This window comes from Varanus komodoensis, unplaced genomic scaffold (assembly GCF_004798865.1).
Source record: "Varanus komodoensis strain SLA01 unplaced genomic scaffold, ASM479886v1 scaffold8, whole genome shotgun sequence".
NCBI lineage: Eukaryota > Metazoa > Chordata > Lepidosauria > Squamata > Varanidae > Varanus > Varanus komodoensis.
In genome coordinates, this window is record NW_025336481.1 from 15,234,480 (window position 1) to 15,257,662 (window position 23,183).

General features: G+C 40.9%; 1 protein-coding gene across 1 annotated transcript in view; it reads right to left on the reverse strand.

Annotated features, from left to right (window-relative positions):
• The window catches only part of TSHZ2 (teashirt zinc finger homeobox 2), a 243,471-nt gene extending 222,282 nt beyond the window's left edge, over nucleotides 1-21,189 (reverse strand). Inside the window, exon 1 of the mRNA XM_044455558.1 lies at nucleotides 20,676-21,189. Within this exon, the coding sequence (XP_044311493.1) occupies nucleotides 20,676-20,715 (40 nt within the window). The 5' untranslated portion in view covers nucleotides 20,716-21,189. The remainder of the gene's footprint in view (nucleotides 1-20,675) is intronic.
• Nucleotides 21,190-23,183: the final 1,994 nt, after the last annotated feature.

Sequence of the window (23,183 nt, forward strand, 5' to 3'; positions counted from 1 at the left end):
CCCCATCTTTCTTTTTCTGTGACTTGAGAGACTTGTTATAAAATGTTCTCTTGCTAACTTAGATAATGTAGCTCTTTTTAGAATCTCAGCTTTAAAGCCAGTGGTTCCACAATGTTAACAATGCAAAAAAAAAAAAAAAAATGGTGTTAAAAACAAACTCAGTTTGATTTTTTCCCTTTCTTTTGCTCGCCATAGTACAGCACTGTTTTTTTTTTTTAAACTGAATCAGTACTCCCTGCAGAAAGTGATTTCTTTCAAAGGAAAAAAAAAAATCAGTGGCGGAAGATGGTATGAAATTCTGATGCAATTTGCAAGTGCTTCTGTACCCAGTTTTGCATGTTTTCTGCAAAATATAACAGGTCATGTTCCCTTTTAATCAGGGTTTATAAATAACCATCTAGAATGTTATGTCACTCTTGGGAAACAGTAGGAGTAAGTCACCTCTGTTCATTACAATGCTTCAATGAAATAAAACATAAGTTCAGTTTTACCGGTTCTTTACATTGGAACTGTAAAGGTATGATTGGTTTATTCTTCCAAGCAAAACTCAAAGTGACACATCATTGCTCTTGGGCTTAAATAGCAAGCATTCAACTAATTTATTTTTTTTAACAGTTATATTTATATTATATATACATTTATGTGTACAGGTATGCATTTATATTTTATTTATATGCTGAGAGCCAATGTGATGCAGTGCTTAAGAGTGCAGACCCAGGACTCGGATAAAGGACTAGATTTTAGTTCCCACTCAGCCTTGGAGTTCACTTTAGACAGTCCAGACCTACCACACAGGGTTCTTTTCAAAAGGAGGAGGATTATGTAAGCTGCCTTGAGTTCCTTGGAAGGAAGAAAGGCAGAATATAAGTATAACAAATGAAAACATCAATATGTATTCCACCTTTGTTCTTCTTACAAGAAACACAAGGTGGACCACCTCTTCCTCCTCCTCTCCATTTGAACCTCACAACAACCCAATGAGGCAGGTTAGGCTGAGTGTAAGTGACTGGCTCAAAGTCACCCAGCGGGCTTCATGGCCTAGTGGGGACTAGAACCTGGATTTCCTTAGTCGTAGTCCAATGCTCTAACTACTATACTACACGGTCTCTCTAATGCCATTGCTTCCTATCCAGACTAGTACAAGAGGCATTTTTGAATGCATTTATTGGAACAACTGTCCCCTTCAAATGCACAGATATTGCACCATTCCGCTACAGGAAATACTGTGGCTTTCCATTGCTGCAGCTTCAGTGAGGGGGAGTTATATGATAAGTCCATTTATTTACAGTTTTTGCACAGGGTGCTTCATAGAAAATAATTTCTTGTTTATAGTAAGAACTCACAGGAAAATGCAATTACATAATTAAAATGCTACCAATACCTCCTGCTCCCACCCCAGACACATTTAAACAGAATTCCTTCCCTGCCGCTACAGTATTCTCCCCTTTGAAGTTTGCCAGAGTGTTAACCTATTTGCACACAATAAATACTTAAAATAAACAGCAAAGAAGTTTATAACAGACCTTTGCAAAAGCTTGAACAAAAACTTGCTTAGTCTAGGCAACTGAAAATTTAGTGTTTATTAATGCTTATATATCACTTTATTTAATAAAAAGCCATCAAACTGGTTTGAATCAACATGTCAGTGTAATAAACATGATCTCCTACACACATACAAATTTGCACATGTGCGAGTGTGCATGCACTCATACACACACATACACACACACACTCTTCCATGTGACTTACCAGTATTTTACTAATTATACATAGGGAAAAAATCTTTCCTACTGTTATGGATGTGGCAGAAAAATGTGACATGCAATGAAGCATGTGGTGCCTACACTGCCAGTTAGGTTGCAATCCTAAACAATGCTCGAGACTAAGTCCTATTGACCACAGCTTACAAGACTGTGTGGCTCTTATCATGATTATCGAACTCATGCAAATCTTTGGAATCCCGTTCAGATTATTCACAGAAGCCAACCCGTCACTCGCACATGCTGATTTATTTTCCAAACACAACCAACACTAATTGTGCAATAAAATCAACATTCTATTTTCTAAATTGAAACTGAATACACTCATCAATTAATGTGATGAAATTGATATAGTCAGTCATTTTAGATTTTAAATGTGGGTATCTGTTGCTGTTTTTAAACAGAAAATAATCAGGGTGCAAGCTTATGTTTGTCATGTTATGATGGCAAAGCTCCATGTGTTTCTAACGGTGCAAACCTATGCATGCTAGATGCAGGAATTGCAGGGATTCTGACCCCATCCACCCTCAGAATTGTGCGTGCACTGAGGCTGCGTCTTCTCTTCTCTGTCCATGAAAGGAACAAAAGCAATTTTGCCCTGCCATCCAATCCAGATGCCGCTTCTTTGAAGTCCCCAACCAATCTAAAACCACACAGACTTCTGCCAAAATTATGATTGACATATATATGGCTTCAGCTTTTGCCAGAGAGACTGAAACATCTTTGTTGCTGAGTACCTAATTTAATTAATTTAAATATATGCAACCTCAAATGTTTGCAGATATTAATGCAAAATGCTCTAGCAATTAACACAATTAACAGAAAATTTTCCATCAATTAATGCAACAGCTTGTCAAAAGACGAACCTGTCCAGATTTGGAGAGAGTGTGGGGGAAGTCGATCAGCTATCAACCCCACCTTTTCTTTTGGAACAATCTCTAAGAGATAACACACTAAATGGAACTCAGTTTCCAAATTGTTCCTTCTCATCTGGTTCTGTCAAACTAAATTATTTATCCATGTTTTAAGATTTCCCCAAGATGCATTTCAGGCTGCCGTGCATTTCAGACATTCTTTAGTTCTAATTAGAGGCTGAAGTTAAAGTCACAAAATTCAGATCTGAGACTGCAGTTCAGGGAGGTATTGGGGGCTCCTGTAACATTTAGCACATGTTGCAGGATGTTTTGTACTTCAAAAAGCATAATTCATTGGGAAAAGATGAAGCCTCACACCACTGTGCTGCAGGTATGCAGACACCATGGTGGACTCTCATTTCTGCTCCACTCCAAAGACCTCCAAAGAATCTCCCTTCCTTGCACTACAGAGACTGTTCTTGCTGAAATGTATGCTTTTGAGAAACTATGATGAAATACTAAGCCAGGATCCAAGAATGACCTGAAGCATTTCCATGTGGACCTTAAAGATTTGCTGATTTCTCCTGGCTGCTGTTGCTCATAAAGCGTTGAATGAGCAGGGGATCTTGCAGCCATACAAATGTTATTTAAAAACAGAGGAAGTTGCCTTACAATGAATCAGACCACTGGAGTATTTAGTTCAGTATCAGTGCACTTAAATTATGTGCTGAATGACAGCAACTTCCCAGGGTCACAGACAGGTGTTTCTCTGAGTCCCGTGTGGTCATTCTCAAGATGGAACTCAAGGCCTTTTGGAAGTGATGTATGAAGGAGTAGCCAAGATGGAAAGGGGGACTGAGAGATTCCAAAATATGCACATAACACCATGCATAGAATGTGGCACATGGTCCTCTGAATAGAGGCATTAGTGCCACATTACACAACTGCTGAGTTGCTCACTCAACTGAAGCATGATCAGAGCCCAAATAATCACAAAACATTGCTGGCTGCAAATAATTGCCTATTGGGAATAAATAGCCAAAATTATGCCCCACTGTAATAGACTTATTTGAAATGGTGATTCCAGGGATATTCCGTGCTGGGAAATCAAGTTTGTTTAATCCCGACAGACTTCCATAGCTATGGTCCCGTGATCAAAAAAGGACCATGCTAGATTTTATTTTATTTTATTTTATTTTTTTTTTGTGGGGGGGTGGGGAGTCAGTAGGGAAAGGTTCTGGCCACATGCACAAAATAGTTGTGTACATAAAGAACTGAAATCTGCATGTTTGTAGCATTGTTTGCACAAATCAGATCTTTTGAACAAATTGGGCCTAAATCTCTAAATTTGCAGAATAGATTCACAGTGACCTCAGCTGCATTAAAGGCTTCAACTTTGAGATGTTTGCAGATTTCAGGCTCCAGACTTGAGCAAATTGCTTGAGCACTTTCTTTAGAAACTCACACAATTCACAGCCACATTTCAAAAGTGGAAATCCAGGTGCTGGTTTGACTTATGCCAGACTGAGCTGGTGCCAGCATGAGGGAAATGAAATGGAATTCAGAGGGTCAATTCAAGAAAATTCCTTGAATTTCTGTGCACACACCGCACCAAGCCAGACTCCTCACACATCCCTAGATGCAGTTAACTAGTGATTAGGAAGTTGAAAAATAATGCTTCTGCTAAACCTGCCTGTGAAAGCAACAGCTTCACGTTGCTTCACAGTAAAACCGGTGCTGTTCCAAACGATCGCCCAAGAGAAGACAAGAGAAGACAAGAGGGGTTCTTGTGTTATACTGAAAGAATTCATGAATGTCCGTGTGGACACTCATGGTCATGTGCCCTATTTTACAAAGGACAGTCTCTATTTCAAAGACTTTCAGAAGACCCTCCTGTCTTTGATGGGCTGCTCTGTTTGACACTCTTCTCTCTTTGAAGGTATCTCTGGTCCATCTCTGGTTTAATCATAAGAAGCCAGGAGAGCAGCAGCCTTGAAGTTATGCATCAGCAGGTAGAATCCTAACATTAGGCTGAACCGATAGCTACACGGGTCAGCTAGTCAGCCACTTCCCCAGTATCAGCAACAATATTGCATTTCTATGTATGCTGCGTATGTTATAGTTCTATAAAATTTGCAGCTATACATATCATTCAGCAGATTCAATTTTCCCCCCAAAGCAAATTCCCTTTGTACTTTTTTGATAGCACATGTCATCTGTTTTAGATGTGTGTGTCTTCCACACTACACACAGAGAGATGGATTTCACATTACTGTTCTGCGATGCGCTGTAGACTTTTGGTGCCCAGGTTGCCGTTGCACCTGGGTTGATGCAAAAGTCTTTTCCACACACAGTTCTCACATTTTGCTTTCTCTGTTTTCTTCCATACTACAACAGTATTGGTACTTTAATTTGCACACTGCTCTTACGCCCTTTTCTCTCTGTTTCTACCTCATATTCTCATCTGCATGACTCAGGTGGGCCAAAACCATTTCCCTGTCTGTGGTAGAAAAGCAATCACAGAGCACACTCCTTCTTACCTCCAGTCCAGCTGCATATTACCCAATGTGGACCAAGTTACTCCTCAACATGAGTCAGAAAATCATGTTTTTTCCTAAAATCAGGCATCCTTTCCTAAGGGGAAAAAGTTCTTAGGAAGGGCAAGGGGGGGAGTTTAATATTGCATTAAACAACTAATAATTTGCTGCCTTTTTATGCTAACCAAAGCAGTGTGTGCTTTGACCATTTCACTCTTACTAACCCTAATGGCTGGTCCTGTCATTTCTCATACTCCATCATATTGAGCTTTTCCCGCTTTGGCCTTCCTTCTTCCTCCTTTCTCCAATGGCCTTCTGAGGAAGCACCTGAATCATGGCTCCTGAACCCCTTTCAGTACTGCCACAGCAATGAGACGTGTGCCTGAGAGCCGAAGCAGAATGCCAGGCTCTCTGCCATCCCAGTAATTAACCAGAACCGGCAGTTACTAGCTGAAGGCAGGGAACACAAGTGCCAGGCTAAGGTTTTCAGGTTTTTGAGGGCTCCTGGGCAAACCCTTCAATGGGAGTCCTCGCTCAGTAAGTCCAACTGCCACTGCCACCCATTTCTGTTGCTCCTCATCCTCTTTCTCATCACTTGCTTGGACGACAGGCAGACAGCCACTGAGCGAGGAGGTGGGCCATCTGCTGCTCCTCCAGCTCTCCACCATCATGGCCTCAGTCAAGCAAGAGGCAGACAAATGAATTGGTTGTGATAGTGAAGAAGCTGGGATGGAGCCCCCTGGAAGAAGCCCAATCACACCTACCCTTGAGGCAAGCCATGGCCTTAGCACCTCTCGATTATATGCTGCGTGAAGACAAGAGAAATAGGGAAAGATTTGCTCGCTCCCTTTCTTTCCTTTCGTACTGGTCCTAAGAGAATCGGACGGGGTCACACATTTTGGAAAAGTGTTTCCATACCTGCTACCATTTATACCCCTTCTTTAAATTTCTTTGCTCCCAGCCCCAAGTCTTTAGACAGACCAGATGGAAGGGAACCATCAATGCATCTCCTGGTTTGCACTGCTGGAAAAAGTGCAAGGTGCTTGTGTTCATGCAGGCCTTCTGTGGTTCAAAAGACTCTGCGTCATGGGTGGCAAATAAATAAATATGTAAATACAAGCATCGGAGGCCAGAATCAAGGGTTCTGATTCATTGAAGGAGATATGCTGTTTTCCGCAATGTTTCAATTGCTTTGAATTATTATGTTTTATTCTTACATTTCCCAGAGAGGTCCGCCTGGCGCCATCGTTATTTGCTTTTCGGCGCCAGGTGAAGACCTTTTTATTTAAACGTCATTTTAATTGTTAACAATATTTACTTATTTATCTGGCCAGGGCGACTTCTTTTCTTTTCTTTTATAACTTTTCTTTTATAACTTCTTTTATATCTTTTATATTGTTTATTTATTTTATATTATTAATTTTAATTTTATATTGTTATTTTTGTATTGTATTGTATTGTATTGTATTGTATTGTGTTGTAAGCCGCCCTGAGGCTTCGGCAAGGGGCGGCATAGAAATGTCCTAATTATTATTATTATTATTATTATTATTATTATTATTATTATTTGCTGGTAGTTTTCCTAAGGTAAAGGAGGACATGACAATATGCATCAATACTACTTTAAGGGGGGATTATTTATTAGATAAATAGAAATGAAATGGCACATAAACTATCAAGTTCATAATATGGATGTCAGAAATCTCATTCAAACTCATCATCTTAAAAAGATGCCAGAAGTAAGTTTCATGAAAATAATGATGAGTTTGCCATATAGGCAATGTTTTGTTACTTCTTGACAAGAGAAAATATTTAATGCCATTATTTTTCCCCCACAGCTCTGAATATTAGTTTGAGTGTCACAAATAATTAAATGCTTATGAGTATGAGACATCTTCAGACATTTTGACAATATGTATTAAGAGGTGCTTTAAGAGAAAATCTGCCAAGTGCAATTTTTATTTGTAGTATTAAACAATGGGGAATTTCAACAGGGTTTATTTCATACCTTTCTACCACCACCACTATAGACATGAAGGGCAGAGTGGGAAAACAATAGCCATATTTCCAGTTTTCAGGATTTTGGACAGGAAAATATTCTGTGTAGTTTGAAGGGCATCAAAAGTAGTCTGGCCACACTGCTGTAATATTCTGACAACCTCCTTTTTGCATAATTGTACAGTGTTGTTCTTGGGTCCATGCTTGGAGAAGACCTGGAAGCAAATACAGAATGCAATAACCAGAATTTTAACTGGTATAGCCAAGCAGAATTGCATGACACTGGTTTGAAGAAGCAGTACCTTGACATTCATCGAAAGGTGCTCAAGGTGCTGGTTCTTACATTTGAAGACCGAAGCATCTGTGAGAGCACCTTTCCTCATTCCAGCCTGTCTGTGATGAAGATAATCAAGGGACACTCTTTTTCAAGCAGCTCAGGTATGCCATCTGTCCGTTAGGGAGAAAACCTCCTCTGTTGTGGTTTCCCAGCCGTAGAATCCCATCTCAGCAAAGGTGTGACTTGTGCAAACACTCTGGTTGCTTGAGTGCTAGTGCAAAACATGTTTTGTTTACCTAGACATTTTGATTGCCCAATTTTATCTGCTTTTTTGTATCAATTACTTGTGGTGTTTTAATGTGAAGAGTTGTGTGGGGTGTTTTTATGCTTTAATTATTTCGTGCCTTCCCTAGATTGTAAAAAGATGAAAAAGGGGGGGGTGGGTCAAAAATCTTTAATTTATTAATTAACTGATTCAACCTCACTCTTCATTTCAGAGTGGATTCTACTGTGTGAGATAAATAGAAATAGTGTTTATGTGACTGTTGGAAAGCAAAGGAAGCATGAAGGATGAGCTGCAATCCAGAACCTTGCATATGCTCCTTTGCTGCCTGCAGTGGGAAAGAACATGGCCACTGCTGCCATCTCATGTCTGTTCCCACTCTTCTGTATTGCATAACGATATCTGCCCTTTTCCCCAACCCTGACCCTAACCCTAACCCTAACCCACCAACTCTTCCCTGATCCCATGGCTCTTCACTTTTGCCAATTTCCACTCTCTGCCTGTCTCTCACACAGAGAGCTGAATGGCTGGAAGGAGTAGCTGTGAGCTTCTGGCAACACAACTCTCACCTGGTTCTCAAGCCCAGGAGAGCACTTGTGAAAACTGGGTGTACTCTTGTGAGACTCCTTGCAACTGCTTCTTCTGGCCACATGGCTTTCTTCAAAGTGAGGTCAACAGAGGGCAGGTGGCTGCTCCAGCGAATCCTGTTTGCTGGTCTCTCACTGTGACAAACGCCATGGTGGCAGAACAGCTGGTGAGGTTCTTCAGAGCACCCACTGGAGGGAGCAGCAGGGTGCAATTCTGCCACTTGATGTGGGCACATCGTTCTGCTTCATAGGAAGGCTGGCCCTGTGAATGGTGCATCCAAAGGCAGCTGTGGGGTAGATGTATGTCCATAAGATGGAATTTTCCATCAGGAAGGAAAATTCTTCTGCAGGCTAGGGGCATCTCTCAATACTGCAGAGACAAAGCTGTGATAATGTAGTTTAAAAACACCCCAACCCACATATACATCACACAACAGGCTTTCTTGCAATCTATGCAGGAAGAGAGAGCAGCATCGAATACATCTATATTCCATTGAGAAGAGATGATATGAACATGGGTGCTGGGTGAGGAACATCATATAGCAGCACGTCATAGATGGGAGAACAGCTTTCAGGAATGGATTAGCCATTATGTTAAGTATGCTATAAAGTTTTTCAGACTCAGAATGCACCAACTGCCAGAATGGAGCTCACCTCTAATGCCTGATCATATACTGCTCATATACTGATCATATACATATCCTTACAAGAACCAACAGCAACCAGGGACAGAAGGGATGCTCAGGCAGCAGCAAGGGTGCCAAACAGGAATGAAAAAAACCCCCACCATTTTGTATCCTATTGAATTGCACTTTGCCTACTTGAAAAATCTAAACGGCAGAATGGTTAGCACACACAGACACAGAAAGGTGTTACTTCCTATTAAATGCAGACTGATCCAACTTAGTGTAACATCTCCTTTGCACCACTGATGCCAAAGGAGTTGTCACACAGGTCTGAAGGTACACAATCCCACCAATCTGCTGTAACTATGCAGGTTTGGGGCTTGTCAGTGCTTGGATAAAAGACCACCTGGTAACCAGAAGTACTCCCCTTTGAATTCCATGATGGAAGAAATATTCAAAAGAAAGAAATTTAAGAAATGAGTCAGTTAAGATTAAGTGCATGATGAATCCCCAAAGTTACATTATGGCACTCAGGGATCTTGGGTTCTTCTCTTACATAACTGAACTGGCTAACATGTCAGTGCTTTAGGCTACAGTCTTGTACACATCTAGAGACGAATCTTATGGCCACCAGAAAGCATTTGGGCTACCACACCATTCTGATCTCCTCCTTCACACCCACAGACAAAAATGCAAATATGGAGAGAGACAGCTAATCTTGGATCTTCCCTCCCTCCTCTAAACCTAGCTGTGGATGAAAGCTTTCTGAAGAAGCTGTTTGAAGTTGGGCAGAAAGAAAAGTTGGTGGGTAGGAAGAGATCAGGTTGCTCTGGTCTCTCCAGTCCTCTCCCTGCCCACTGAAATGTAAGCTGCCTATTAAGGCTGAGAAGCACCCCCAGATGCTTGTTGCATTTCAGGCAGAAGTAAAATTCCTTTCCTCTTCTTGTTGTCCTGCTTTTGGCAGAAGGCATAGGAATTGTGAAGAACTCTGAACGCAGAGTCCTATTCCTATCAGGAGTGAAACCCAGAGAGTTGCAGCTAGAGAAGAGAACCTATTGGACTCAACAGGTATAGTATTTCTTAAAAACATTTATATATCACCTTTTTAAATTTCTGAGCCAATGTACTTTATTCATTAATCATCACCATTAAAATGAAGATAAAACTGGAAATGTAAAAAAAAGGCATTAAAATCTGCAGGTACTTGGTTAAACAAATATATCTTCTGCAAGCACTGAAAGACTATCAGCATTGCTATCTGCCATATTGCTGGGAGGAGAAAATTCCCAAAGGAGGGTGCCACAACCAAGCAGGTCCATCCCCTGGTTGCTAGCCAATGTATCTGTGCAGGTGGCCCTGACAGGCAGCGCTCAAGGAATGGGTGGGCTGATATGGGAGAAACAAGTGATCCCATAGATAACCTAGTCTGAAGTTGTTTAGGGCCTTATGTGCCCATAACAGCCCCATGAACTTGACCCACTAATGTACTGGCAGCAAGCGACAGTAGACTGGCTGTTCCATCCTGCACAACTAGCTGCCAAGGACTACTGAGTAAATATGTCTGCAAGTGTGTTGTTAACAGCAAGGACAAAATAAGGATACACATCCACCTATCTCAGGTGCTTTGAAAGGTAAAAGACTTTGATAAGACCCAAGGCAATGCTCCAAGAGCAAACACTAAGAGCCACATTGGAAGATGCATCCTTCCCTGTTCATGCAGGCAGATCTATAAAGGTTCCTGGGGTGCCTGAAGCACTCCTGCTTTCTTAGGTTTGAACTATTTTGCTTTACTATTTTACTTAATCGTGCTTTAATTTTACTAAGTCCACCATTCTTCATTTTGAAGGATTTAGCTGGGCTTCCTACCACCCATTCATTACTTTCTTCTTGCTCAGGTCACATTTAACCATTCTAGAGTTCAAATGCCATGCTGAAGAGTACGCATCTCTAAAGGGAATCTTCTTTCATATCTCAGACTGACGTCCTGGAAAACAGCCTTCCCCAGATTAGATCCCCCTCAATAGTTTTGGACTACAAATCCCAGCAGCCCCAGTAGCCAGTGAGGGAGCACTGTGTGAACTGTAGTCCAAATCATCTGGAGAACACTAGCTCAAAGTACTCTAGTTTAGAGTACATAGTACTCTAAACAACCCAGCTCTTTTCCTAGAAACACTTGCTTTGTAGGAAGAAATAACATTGTTATCTAGGTACATAAAAGATCATTGTTCCAACTCCTTTTCTCAGTGAATCGAACATGCTTGCAGTCGAAATGGTATGAGTGGCCAAAAAAAAAAAAAAAAAATTCCATAAATATATGCAGGCTTTTTAACCTCTACATTGTAATTTCTTGATTCAATGCAAAGTATTTTTTTGTTTCCCAAACAAAGTTACACAAAAAGCTGGAATTGCACAATGGATTTTGACAGAGATAATTATTTTCATTAAAATCACAAACAGCATGATGTTTCCTTTCCAAGGCAAACAGTACAGGAATCTTATAGAAACAGGCCAAATATTGTAAGTAGGAGTGACGCTTAGGGAATATTTCATAGCAAATATACAAGAAGATTTATATACAAGACGCATGCAAGATTCTCATCGCAATATACAAGAAAAGTGTACTTGCAAGTTAAGAACAGCTACATTTTACCCTGTATTTTATGGGGCCAGGGCAAAAGGTTTTTTGTTTTTGTTTAATTAACAACTATTATTATATTCCAGCATACAGACCCTTTAGGAAAATTGGGCCTTTTCTCTTCTACATACACAAACCAGGCACAACAGGTTTTTCAATTAAATGAGTCTTTTGAGAGTGATACAGGAAGAACCAAAAGCTTCTTAAAAACCTTATTGCTTTTCATATTTGCCACCTGGGGCTATGGACCTGTTCTTTCACAGTAAAAAAAAGTTTCTGTTGCTGGCTGCTGTTGTTCTTTTCTGACGTGCCCAATTTTAACGGTTATTCAAGATGGATCATGTTATTTTCACACGTTCAGTAGCTCTGCTTTTCCATAACCATTTATGGTAGAAGACGGCGCCTATCAAAGTCCCTTTTGCATCATGAACAACTTTAATGAGGTAGGGTATCATTAGATGATAGCAGTTTTATGCTGAATGCAACGAGAGAATATAGGCACTTACCCAGCAAAGAGCAAGATAGAGAAATAATAGATACAATATGCAGAGATGAAAGAGCAAAGACAGCATCTCATTTCCATTAATACAATAAAAATGCAGCATTAATGCTGCAACTTTTTCCTTAGATTTCTTTTCCTCCCAATAAAGTTGCGCAATATTATGTTTATCATCACAAAGAGCTTAAAAGGAGGAGAGTACATTTCCCACACACCTTATGCACGCTTAAGCATTATAGCACAGCTCTTGGTAATAATATGTTTGGATTTAATTGCTCCTAATAGAAATTTTAATTGAAATGAACTTTGAAGCTGCACCTGAAAATGGGTGATGGAATCAGTTAGAACCAAATGACTACTTGGAGAACAACGGCCAAAGCAAAGCAAAGCAACCTCGCCAAAGGAATTTGCGTACTGTTGTATCCATAATCTGTATCACAAGCACAAGCATGCAAAGGCTTTGTTATGTCAAAACTTAATCATATTTTTGTGGGATGAGCAGGGAGTTGTTCTGTTCTGTAAGAAAACAATTTTCTCAAATTTTCCTGATAGATTTCAAGTTTTTGTTTGTTTTGCACTTTGGAAATTTCATGCATAGCACAGGATGTATACAAAAAGACTGAAACCTTGAAGACACACTTCTGATTTCCACAGGGAAAGCTCTGTAAGGCTGCTGCAGCAAAAAACAACAAAGGTCTCCTAGCACCTTAAAAACTAACAAAGTTGTTATGGCATAAACTACATGCAAGCATGTGCCATAACGAATTTGTTAATCTTTAAGGTGCCACAAGATGTTTTGCTGTTTTTTATTTATTTACATTCAGATCTTCCTAGAAGAGATTAAGTTTAGCCTTGACCAAATTCATTGGAGAGCATTAAACAGCAGAATTCTAGCCCATATATAATAAACAAAGCTTTTTTCCCACCATAGATTACTTGGTGCATAGCGGGTTAGGTGAGTTTAAGGAACTTTTTCTTCCTAGTTCCCAGTACAAAAACCATGCTCCTGGACTAAGAAAGAGCATTTAATAAATGTTTGTCAGCTTTAGTTTCTTTTTTAATTTAAAAATCTGCCTTTCAAAAAAGCATAATTATCAACATCCGTTACTAAAAGGAACGTGTAAATCTAATGGGAACAGTGCTTGTCTGTGACCCATTTCCCCAAGAATTCTTGCTAAGGCACTGTTCCCTAGTTATATTTCACGATGAAGTTATTTCTAGCTTGCAAATGACTGTGTTAAGCATCTGTTTTAAAAAAGGCAAAATGAACCAAAATAAGTGCCTTACGTCAGAGGTCGTCCTAGTATGAAAAAAAGCTATTTTGGCTTATAACCCTGAATGGCACATATGGGGGTGTGGAGGGAAGTAAGGGGATTTCATGTTCACATTATTTTGATCTGATTTCTTTGAAAGCTGATTCTGCAGTTCTAGATAAAATGTCCATTTTAAAGATCCTTTTAAAGAGTGCACTGTGTTTTCTCCCATTACCACCAGCAGCCACCAATTTAATTTCAGTAGGGAGGGGCATTCTAGAAAAAAACATTTCCAATGCATTTGTAATTGCAAGGAAACACAATTGTAATAATGTCATTGATCTAGAAACACTGCTACCAGGCCCTAAATGACTTCAGTCAAGAGAACCAGCCTTCTTCAAAGAGTTCGCAGGGAAGTTAGACAGGAAGGCTACGGGTAAAATGTAACTCATGCCATAACCCTGACAATACTCCTTTTTCCTGCAGATTAAGGTCCTAATTTCAGCCTCCTGTCCATGCTGCTTCTTGGATTGATGCAAGGGCAGCAAGCCTAATAGGCATACGCAGAAGTAATCCCCACTGAACTCAATGGGAGTCACCTGTAGGTAAGAATTTATAGGACTAGAATGCATTCTGTGAGTTAAAGGTTCTGCTGGGCTGGATTAGCAACCTCACCAAATTACTGTGTTTCTTTTTTCTTAAGAGGCAAAGCACAAAAATCAATCATTCCAATTTGTGGAACGAATGAAACTAAAAATCTTCCACTGGGAAACTAACATATTTTCCAGCTGGCTCAAGCATCAGGCTCCTAGAACTGTCTTTCTGCTTGTGGGGACATGTTTTGGAGGTTTAAAAAGGCCCTTTTATGAATGTCTTTAATTTTGGAAAGAAAAATACCATAATAAAATTAACAAAGGGCTATTTTTCATAGCCAGACCTTATGAAAAAGGGTTTAGTTGAATGTGTCACCCACACATCTTTTCCTCCATGCAGTACTATCAAAAAGACTTTAAATTAAAAGTATGTTTTTAAGTCTGCATTTAGAATGAATATGTCACACATGGAAAAATGAATTGCACTAAAGTTCTGCACAAAAAATAATGCAATTCTTTGGGTATAATTAAACAATGGTACCACAGGTTGTTTATCTGCTCAAGTTGAATATTTCAGCTGCTACAGCTGGAAGGAATATGAGCACCAAATCATGTAAAACCAAATTCAGTGAGACTGTATCTTGGGCAAAAAAAACATGCAGAGATCAGAAAAAAAAAGTGGTGGTAGTGGTGAGGATTTTCTAGATTACGCTAAATTCCACTGGAAGTTAAATCCAAATTTCTGACCCAGATACAACCACTAATACTTTTGAGGGAACTATAAAATGTTTGGTAAATTCAGAGATTGTTGGGGGTTGGAAATACAATTCCAATTTCACATCATAGCTCAAATCTGTTAATCCACCCTCCAAAACCCACAAGTACACTGGTTTGGAGCAGGGTGTTTTTATTTTTGTTCCGTAGCAATGACCCAAGGGAACATAAAGCACAGCAAAGAGAAGGTACAGGCACCAGATGTCTCTTCTAGTAACACAGTAAATTAAATATTTTATCTAAATGGTAGCTAGAACAGCTATGTAAAATAGATGCTTGCACAGGACTGACTTCAATAGGCAGTGAAGTTAAACATCAGAGGAGATGATGCAGAGATGACCAAAGACTTCTCTGTCCCAGTCCAACTGCATCAACTTTCTTACTGTGCATGGAGGACCAAAGAAAGTCAGAATCAGCAGACAATTTACTGTGGTACTTCTCCACTTCTAGATTACAGAGTCCACTGGAAGCGCCCTTCCAGATGTCTTCTAAAACTTTTTATACTTAAATTAGAAGGAAGAAATTACTATTATTTACAGCTTGAGAATATCAGAGAGGAAATGTTCCAGCAATGCAAACACCAAGTGGGGCAAAGAAAGTGGAGCCTTCTCCAACTTGATATCCTCCAGATATTTTTCACCATATCCAGGAACCTACGTCAATATAGGCAATGGACATAGTGATCGGAGTTGCAGTCAAACAACATCTGGAGGGTTCTACATTGAGGAAGAACAAGGAGGGTAAAGGCTGCCTACATGGACGGACCAGCTTGGAATTTCTGCTCCTTTATGCCAATCGCACCAACTCTGGACAAGTAGTTTTGTCAGCCTAACCGATTTCACACAGTTGCTGTGAGGAGATACAAATTAAGAATGGCAAAGTTCTGTGTGCACATGGGAAAACACTATGAAAATGATTGATAATTATCTGGGAAATTCTCTAAATGGCTACAAGTTGCTAATAAACATGGGCCATTCCACATGAATGACAGATTCGACACAGTGACAATATACACAGACTTGTGGGACTCAAATTCCTGTGATATTTAATGTGGGGCACCTTTCTGCGACCAAACATGAAGATTGGTACAGGGCTAACAAAAAAGCCCTGTTGCAAGGAGGTCAATAAAGCGGATGTGTGTTATCACCATCTTGCCAAGCACTTGGAAGACTTTGACCAGATGTCAGGTAGAGCCGGGTGGTAAAATTGCGGTCTGCCCATCGCACACATTCCTTGCTGTGACCTCATGCACTCAGCCACACAGGCAAATAAGAAATGGATTGATGCATTTGTTAAAATCCCACAGCACAATTCCAGTGTTATCCAATAGGATGACTCTTGAGCCAGGAAAGTAACCAGTTTGTTCCTTAGGAAAGCTGCCTCCTGCTCCATCGCCATTGCCTTCATTTGTGAACACCTTTGCTTTTGCATTATCTGTCATGGCTGGAGAGAGGAAGATGAACTGAGGAGTTCTGAGACAAAATATATTTAGATGTTTTTGATCTGTGCTTCCTTTCCTTCAAAAATCATAAAAGAAAGACGCTGTTTCATGCAGGATTGTTTTGCTTGGAACTCAATTTTATTATCTTCCTAATAACAGGGCTAGAAGTAACATTGCGCAAAAGCAAAACCTTTTATCATTATTACATGCGCATGTCTTTTCCTATCCCAGATACCAGACCAAAGTCTCCTGTAGTCTATCCCAGAAGAATGCAGATTGCCCCATCTGAATGGATTGTTCGTTATTTTAATAACTGGTACTATTAAGGTGCAAATTGCAACTTTTAAGTAATGATTGCTAATAGCCGTATGTTTACTGCCACACAAGGACTTTCATGAAAACAAAATCTGCATTATTCATTTCTAGCTCCAGTAAACAAAGTAAATGCAGCTGGTTGTTCTCTCTCTCTCTCTCTCTCTCTCACACACACACTTTTTTGCTTCTTGAACAGGGAACCTATCAGGGCCCAGCAGAGAGAGGAAAGAGAACCAAAAGGGGATAAAAAAGAAGCAAAGTGTTCAGTCCAGATTTATATGCACTAGCAAATTCATGATTTACAAAATAAAATATGCACATCTCAACAAGCTGTAGGAGGAGAGTAGAGCTTAATCCTGTGGAATTGGGTTTGAAAGCTATTTCCGATATAGAGAAATAAAAATGGAATTAACATATCAATTCAGTCTTAGTCCTAGCTTTTCCTTTCCCCTCAATTGTGTTGGGTCATGCGATGGCTGCTCCCCAGAGACAGCTGCATTTTTATAATTCAGAAACAACATTCTCGGCCTGATGCTCATCTTTTTTACCACAATGTAATCCCATTGGCTACAGGAGAATTCCTCCTGTCTCACAGCCATGGGAAAAGATGGGAATCAGACCGACAGTCTGTAAAGCACCTTGGGCTCTTTAGGGATGGAAGATAACAATGCACATGTAATATATCATTACAAATAAATGTATGATGTAATGTCAGGCGCTGACCTAAAAATATTCAAACATCTGCTTGAGGAATTATGCAGACAATAGTGAAAAAGAAGAACAATGCTGATGAGAAATGAGTCAAGGGAAACATATGTGTTTGACATCACTCGGTTTTTGAGTCAAAAGTATGATTTTTTAAAATGAGCTAAGGAAAAAGCATGCTATTGTCAAACCTAAACATCATCCCCAACACACACGTAGATACTTATCCACTTACACTAAAGGTTTCATCACAACATTCAGTAACATGCAATATAAGGATCACATGGCTTAAAATTAATAATAGTGTGGGGGAGGGGTAGAATTACCATGTAGGTAGATTTTCATCAAGTAGTCGGACATCCCTGCTGATTCACTTGCTTGTTCTGTCTAACCTTTACGTTCTTCATTAATCAAATAAGAAACCTGCTTTCGGAGTCAATGCATGAACATAATTATTTACAGTTGTACACAGGATTTAATTTAAAGCGATGACCAATGCAGCCCAACCAGAATCATAACCCTTATCTTCCCTTAGAAGCTAGCTGGCCTAAAAGTTGCAAACTTTTTTTGACCTGACATAGTCAAAACCACAACTGAACATAAATCTAGTGGGTCTTCTTAAACATGCAAGATCTTTCTTTCTTCCTTCTTTCATCTCTCCTTCCCCAACATTAAAACTTGCATTGAAAGAAGGCAAAAGAAAATAGTTATGTCAAAGACCTGAATAATCAATTCTTTCCTCCATTCCTTCCTCATTCTGCCTAAGGAAACAATGTGGAACTGGGGCTTCTGAGACTGCATTCACCTTAAAAAAAAAAAAGATAGATCCTTCATAGTAGAGCTAAGAAAATGAAAGTAAACTTGTAACAATGCTTAAGACAAAGTTGGGTGGTCTTTAAAGAGGCCCTGTATAAAATCAAAATAGGAGTTGTATCAAGAAAGTTTCAGCTTGATTCTGGTGAGTTATATGAGATGAAACTGACCTGCCTTTAAAGAATTGGTCATTTCACAACTTGAAAATATATGGAAGCGGGAAACAAAGAGCATCAGCTGGGAACAACTTTGGAAAGAGAGCTACCTCTCACACAGCATAACTATTGAATAAGATATGCCCAAATTCTTCAAACTGCAACCCAAAGATCAAGAGCTTTTTATTTGCAAAGTTAGGACTGGGGGAGTGGTCCCTTGAATAAGGATCAGGGGTGATACCAGAACAATTAACCAGGTGGGTATTTTCAAGTATAAGCTGCCTATTGTGCAATGTTATGAGCCACTTGGCACCTCACATCGTTTCCCACCATCCCCATCTTTCCAAATGATAGTGCAATTTAGTAAGAAAGTTAATCAAGTCATACAAAAAGGGGGAAATACCTATGTTTGTAATAGAATCTGTACATTGTGGACCAAAAGGATGGGGAATGCTAATTATAAAGGCACCAAAAAAGCTTTTTTTGAGTTATCTGGGACTCTAAAGGAAAAGGCTTGATGAAGAAAGCTTCGCATGGAGTATCTAAATAGTAACCATGTTGTGATACTTTAAAAGGAATCACCTTTAGCCTGCTGTCCTAAATGTCTGTCAAAACAGTGGAAAGTAATGCCCATATTAGACCTCCCTAAAGGACCTTGTGCAAATTATCAATTTTGATGGTAGTCACCTAAACTAACTGTCTATGAACCATTTTTACCAGTCCTGGGAATGCAATTATCATTTTAATTTGCCTGTGCTTAGTAGAGTTTATATGACTGCTGCACAAAAAAAAGTAAAGAATGAGAAGAGTGTAAAATAAAATAAAAAAGCAAAAGATTGAACTGGATCAAGTTTGTAAAAGTTTCTCAAATCCTTTTGGCCCCTCCAAGTTAATTTTCACCTTTGTATAGACCTCTACTGCAGCACTAGATTTACTTAAATGCATGTCCTGAAACTTTCCCACATTTTAAAGCTATATTATTGGGTGTCTCATGGAAATACAAAGTGTTAGCTGATGATATTTAGAGGGGCGAATAAGGGGGGATTTTATTTAAAAGAAACCCCACAACTTGAGCGTAACTGTACAGCTCTAATCTAACTGTACAGCTCTAATCTAACACAAAGAAAAGGGGGGAAATCCCACCCACATTAAAGCCAAACAAGATAATAATTGTGCTTGTCTGGCTAAGAGATTCTAGAGGGCAGGGTGTGTGTCACCGGCACTCAGGTTACCATAGTGAGTGATTTATTGATATATATCAAGAATGAATAGATCAAAAGCAGCAAAATGACAGGTGATCAATCAAATGTCAAATCAAAGCTGGCAATCAACTGGAAGTGCGATGTTTTTTTTTCCAGTGGGTGGGTCTGGTGGCAGAAAAATGAACTTGCCTGCTGTACTATCCAGAAACAAAATACTGGCAAACTATTTCTCTCTCCAAGCCATTGACCAGCTCGTATTAAACATGCACGCACGCACGCACAAACGTAGCTAAACCCCACTTTGGAGCAGACTTACAGTATAGGCCTGCCGGGTCATTTCCTAGCCTGAACTTTCAAACCTCCGCTGCCTCGCCTCTTGCCTCCCCTCCAGAAACCAAATCAGGACACTTCCCCAAAGTTGCAAACTGTTTTATCCCTGTAAAGGCGAACCCCGGTGCATTTGACCCCTGTGAGGCCTTTCAGCATTGCTTTTATAAACTGAAACAGCAACGTGCAAGCAAGGAATCTGCAAGATTAATTCGATTGGAATCTGAGGGGCAGCCTCCTCACCGTCAGAATCTTCATTTTATTTCCTGTTGCAGTTTTTTCGCTCCTGACGATCAAAGGCTTGAACTTCAACCGGCGGGTTCATCAACAGAGACAGACAACCCTCCCCCCCCCGCCCGCTATTTCTTTATCTCTCACACACACGCGCGCACACACACACACACAACTGTACGAGAAACAAAGCTAAAGAAACCGTGCTTTTCCAACGTAGCCCCTTCTTATGCATGCAACTTACATGGCAAATAAAACCAAAAAGCTCCCCATGAAATATTCCTGTGGTTGCGATGCAACGCGAGGATGATTTAAAAAAAAAAAAAAAAAAGGGGAGGGGGAGAGGGAGAGAGAGGGGGAAGAGGCGAGAAACCAAGTGGAAAGAAAGTTGGGGGGAAAGTTTAAGGAGACAAGACTGCAGCGACGAGGCTTCCCTGCCCCACGGAAATAATGATAATATTTTTAAAAATCCGCAGACGCAAAACAGCAGGCAGATGCCAGGCTGTTTCGGAAGAGGTTGCATTCAATATTGTCCAACTTGCTAAAGGTGTGTGCGTGCGTGCGTGTGTGTGTGTGTGTGTCACAGCAAGGGGGGGGGGGGGGAGAGGCAGAGAAAAAAAATGAAAATATAGATGCGATTCCCCCATCCAAAAAAGCAAACAGAAAAAATCCGGTAAAAAATATACATACACACAGACAGCCACACGCAGCAAAGGAGCGACCCTCTATCTAAAATGGGGAGGATGCCGAGGGAGGGTTGAGGGGTCCAGAGAGGCGCCGGGGGCTGCGGAGAGTGGGTTGGCGTCTTACCTGCCGCCCGCTTCGGTGCCTGCTGCTTCCTCCTTGGCATCTCTGTACTTTCTCCAGCCGTACTTCTCTTTCCAGATTCGAGGCGACTTGGCAGCTCGCGGGGCTTGTTTGCTCGCTCGCTCGCTCGCTCGGTCTGTTTCCCCCGTCCCTCCGCTGCGTTCCCCCTCAACAACCCACCACCAGCAACGCCGAGCACCCGTCTCACTCCTTTGGCACTTCTCTGACGAGATCAACCTGTTCGGATGCTTAATTCCTAAGATCTTCTTCTTCCTCTTCTTCTTCTTTTTAAAGATCTACGCTCGGGGGCTGCTTTTTTTTCTTTTTCCTTTTTTTGGTCTCTCTTGTTTTGTTTGAACTGTTGCAAGACTTGCTTTGATGCAAACATCCAGGAACATCCAATGCAAAAGGATGGAGACCCACAGTGCCGGAGGGACTGTTGTTGTTGTTATTATTATAAGAAAGTGGATCAATAAATAGGAAAATGTAGATATGTAAACAGTTGTGTTTTTAAAAGCAGCTCGGATGTGGGGGGTTGATATTTCCTCCCCTCTTCCTCCTCCTCCCCCCCCCCGGTCCTCTCTTTATTATTTTTTTTTCCTCCTCGCCGCCTCCTTCGCGTAGATCTATATGGCGGATTGGGGAGTGTTTGCTGAGAAAACTGCAGGTTTGTTTCTGTCAGATGCCAGGTTGTGAGTGATATGGACGAGGACAGAGAAGCTTTGGATGGAAGGAAATCTGGTGTTCACACACTCACACGCACGCACACATCCACACGCACGCACACATATGCACACGCACACACATCCATCCATCCATCCATCCCCGCACACACGCGCGCGCATACACAGGCACTCTCTGGCTCTCACACACGCACACATACAGACAGACACAGGCAGGGCGAGGCGATGCCAGCAAACATCGATCCACTGAGCAAACTGTACATTAACAAACTCCTCCTCCGCGACCTGATGACAGGATGAAATTTACTCCGAGCAGACAGAAGGCAGTCAGTTTATTAAAGAGACAGGGCTTTGCTGATCACACAAGCACTGGGCGGGAGGGGTACGGGGGGAGAGAGACCACCTTATGGACGCGGTCGCGGCTGGAGTGCCAACCTGTTTGGGTGCCCACCTTTCTCCCCACGCGCCTCAGATGATCTCACCCTGCTTAGCCCCTGTCTCTGATCACTTGTGGGGCGCGGGAGGTGAGCAGTGAACTCATTTTCACATCAGGACATCTAAATATTAGTTTGCAGGCAGGATTCAGACGTGCAACCTGCTTTGGCAGCTGTGCTGTTCTTGGGATCAAGTGAAATAGACCAGACTTGTGAAGCATGTCTAGAGTTTCTTGCTTCTTTTCTTTTTTCTTTTCTTTTCTTGATTGCCTAACATATCTATTCTCACAACCACCCCAAGCACTCACTCACACACCATATGGAATATTGAAAGGGGGTTTTTATATCATTTCTTTGGGAAAAAAGATGTTCCTCTCCTACCTGATTGATTTGCTTTCTTTCTCTCTTTCTTTCTCACACACACTCCTCAGATTGGAGGACAGGACATAATAAAGTTCTCTGGTTCCCACACTTTTGAAAATAGATTGCTGACAAGTTCTCACCGTTAGAGAAAGGCACAGACCCAGGAGGTGTTGGGTTGCCACTAGAACAAACTGTGTGAAGTTTCCTTTATTTCCTCGTTCTCTGTTTTGCCCAGGTGTTTCGTGATGATAGGCAGATGAAAGCAGTAGCAGCTCTTACACTGGTATGTACTGAAAGAAAAACCCCTCAAAGTGGAGAAGAGGTGATGGAAAGGTGGTCACGAAGAGGAGGGAAGAGAGAGGAGTTGAATTCAGGGATATCCTTTGTGATCTGAGTATCACCAAAAAACAAAACAAAATGCACCTGTACACACCTTAAAATGGGAAGCACATATTTGGACATGTATCTTGCTGAAGGTATACCAAGCTAATGCACATGTCTTTATCTGCCATGGGTTATGGCATACCTACACCTGGAAGTGATAACCATAAAGGAAATCAAGTGACCCTAAGGAGGAAGTACCATTCCAGTCCCACTTATCTGAGAGTTATCCAGACATATTGAAAACATCTGGAAGACCAGCAGTTTGGATGCTATTTACATTCAGCTGCACTGACAAAGAACATAGGAGCAGGATTATAGACAGCTGCAGGGTGTCTGAAAGAGCAGAGAGGGGCCATGTGGTGGAGGGGATACATAGCTATCCTAAAGATTTGGGGGGGAAAACCAAGCTTCTGTCCCATCTTAGCTGTGGATACACTGGCTGGCTTTGGCAAGCCACAAATTCTCTTTGCCTCAGTTTCTGATTAGCTCAGTGTGATAAGAACTTTTAACAGTAGAAGCAATGTGTACTTAGTATTTATTTGATGGTAGTCTATACACCTAGCCGAATCAATCCACAAAGCCATTTGTGAACTGCATGTCTTTGGGATGCATTCATGGCTTGTCTTACTGCTTTTTCCACACAGAAG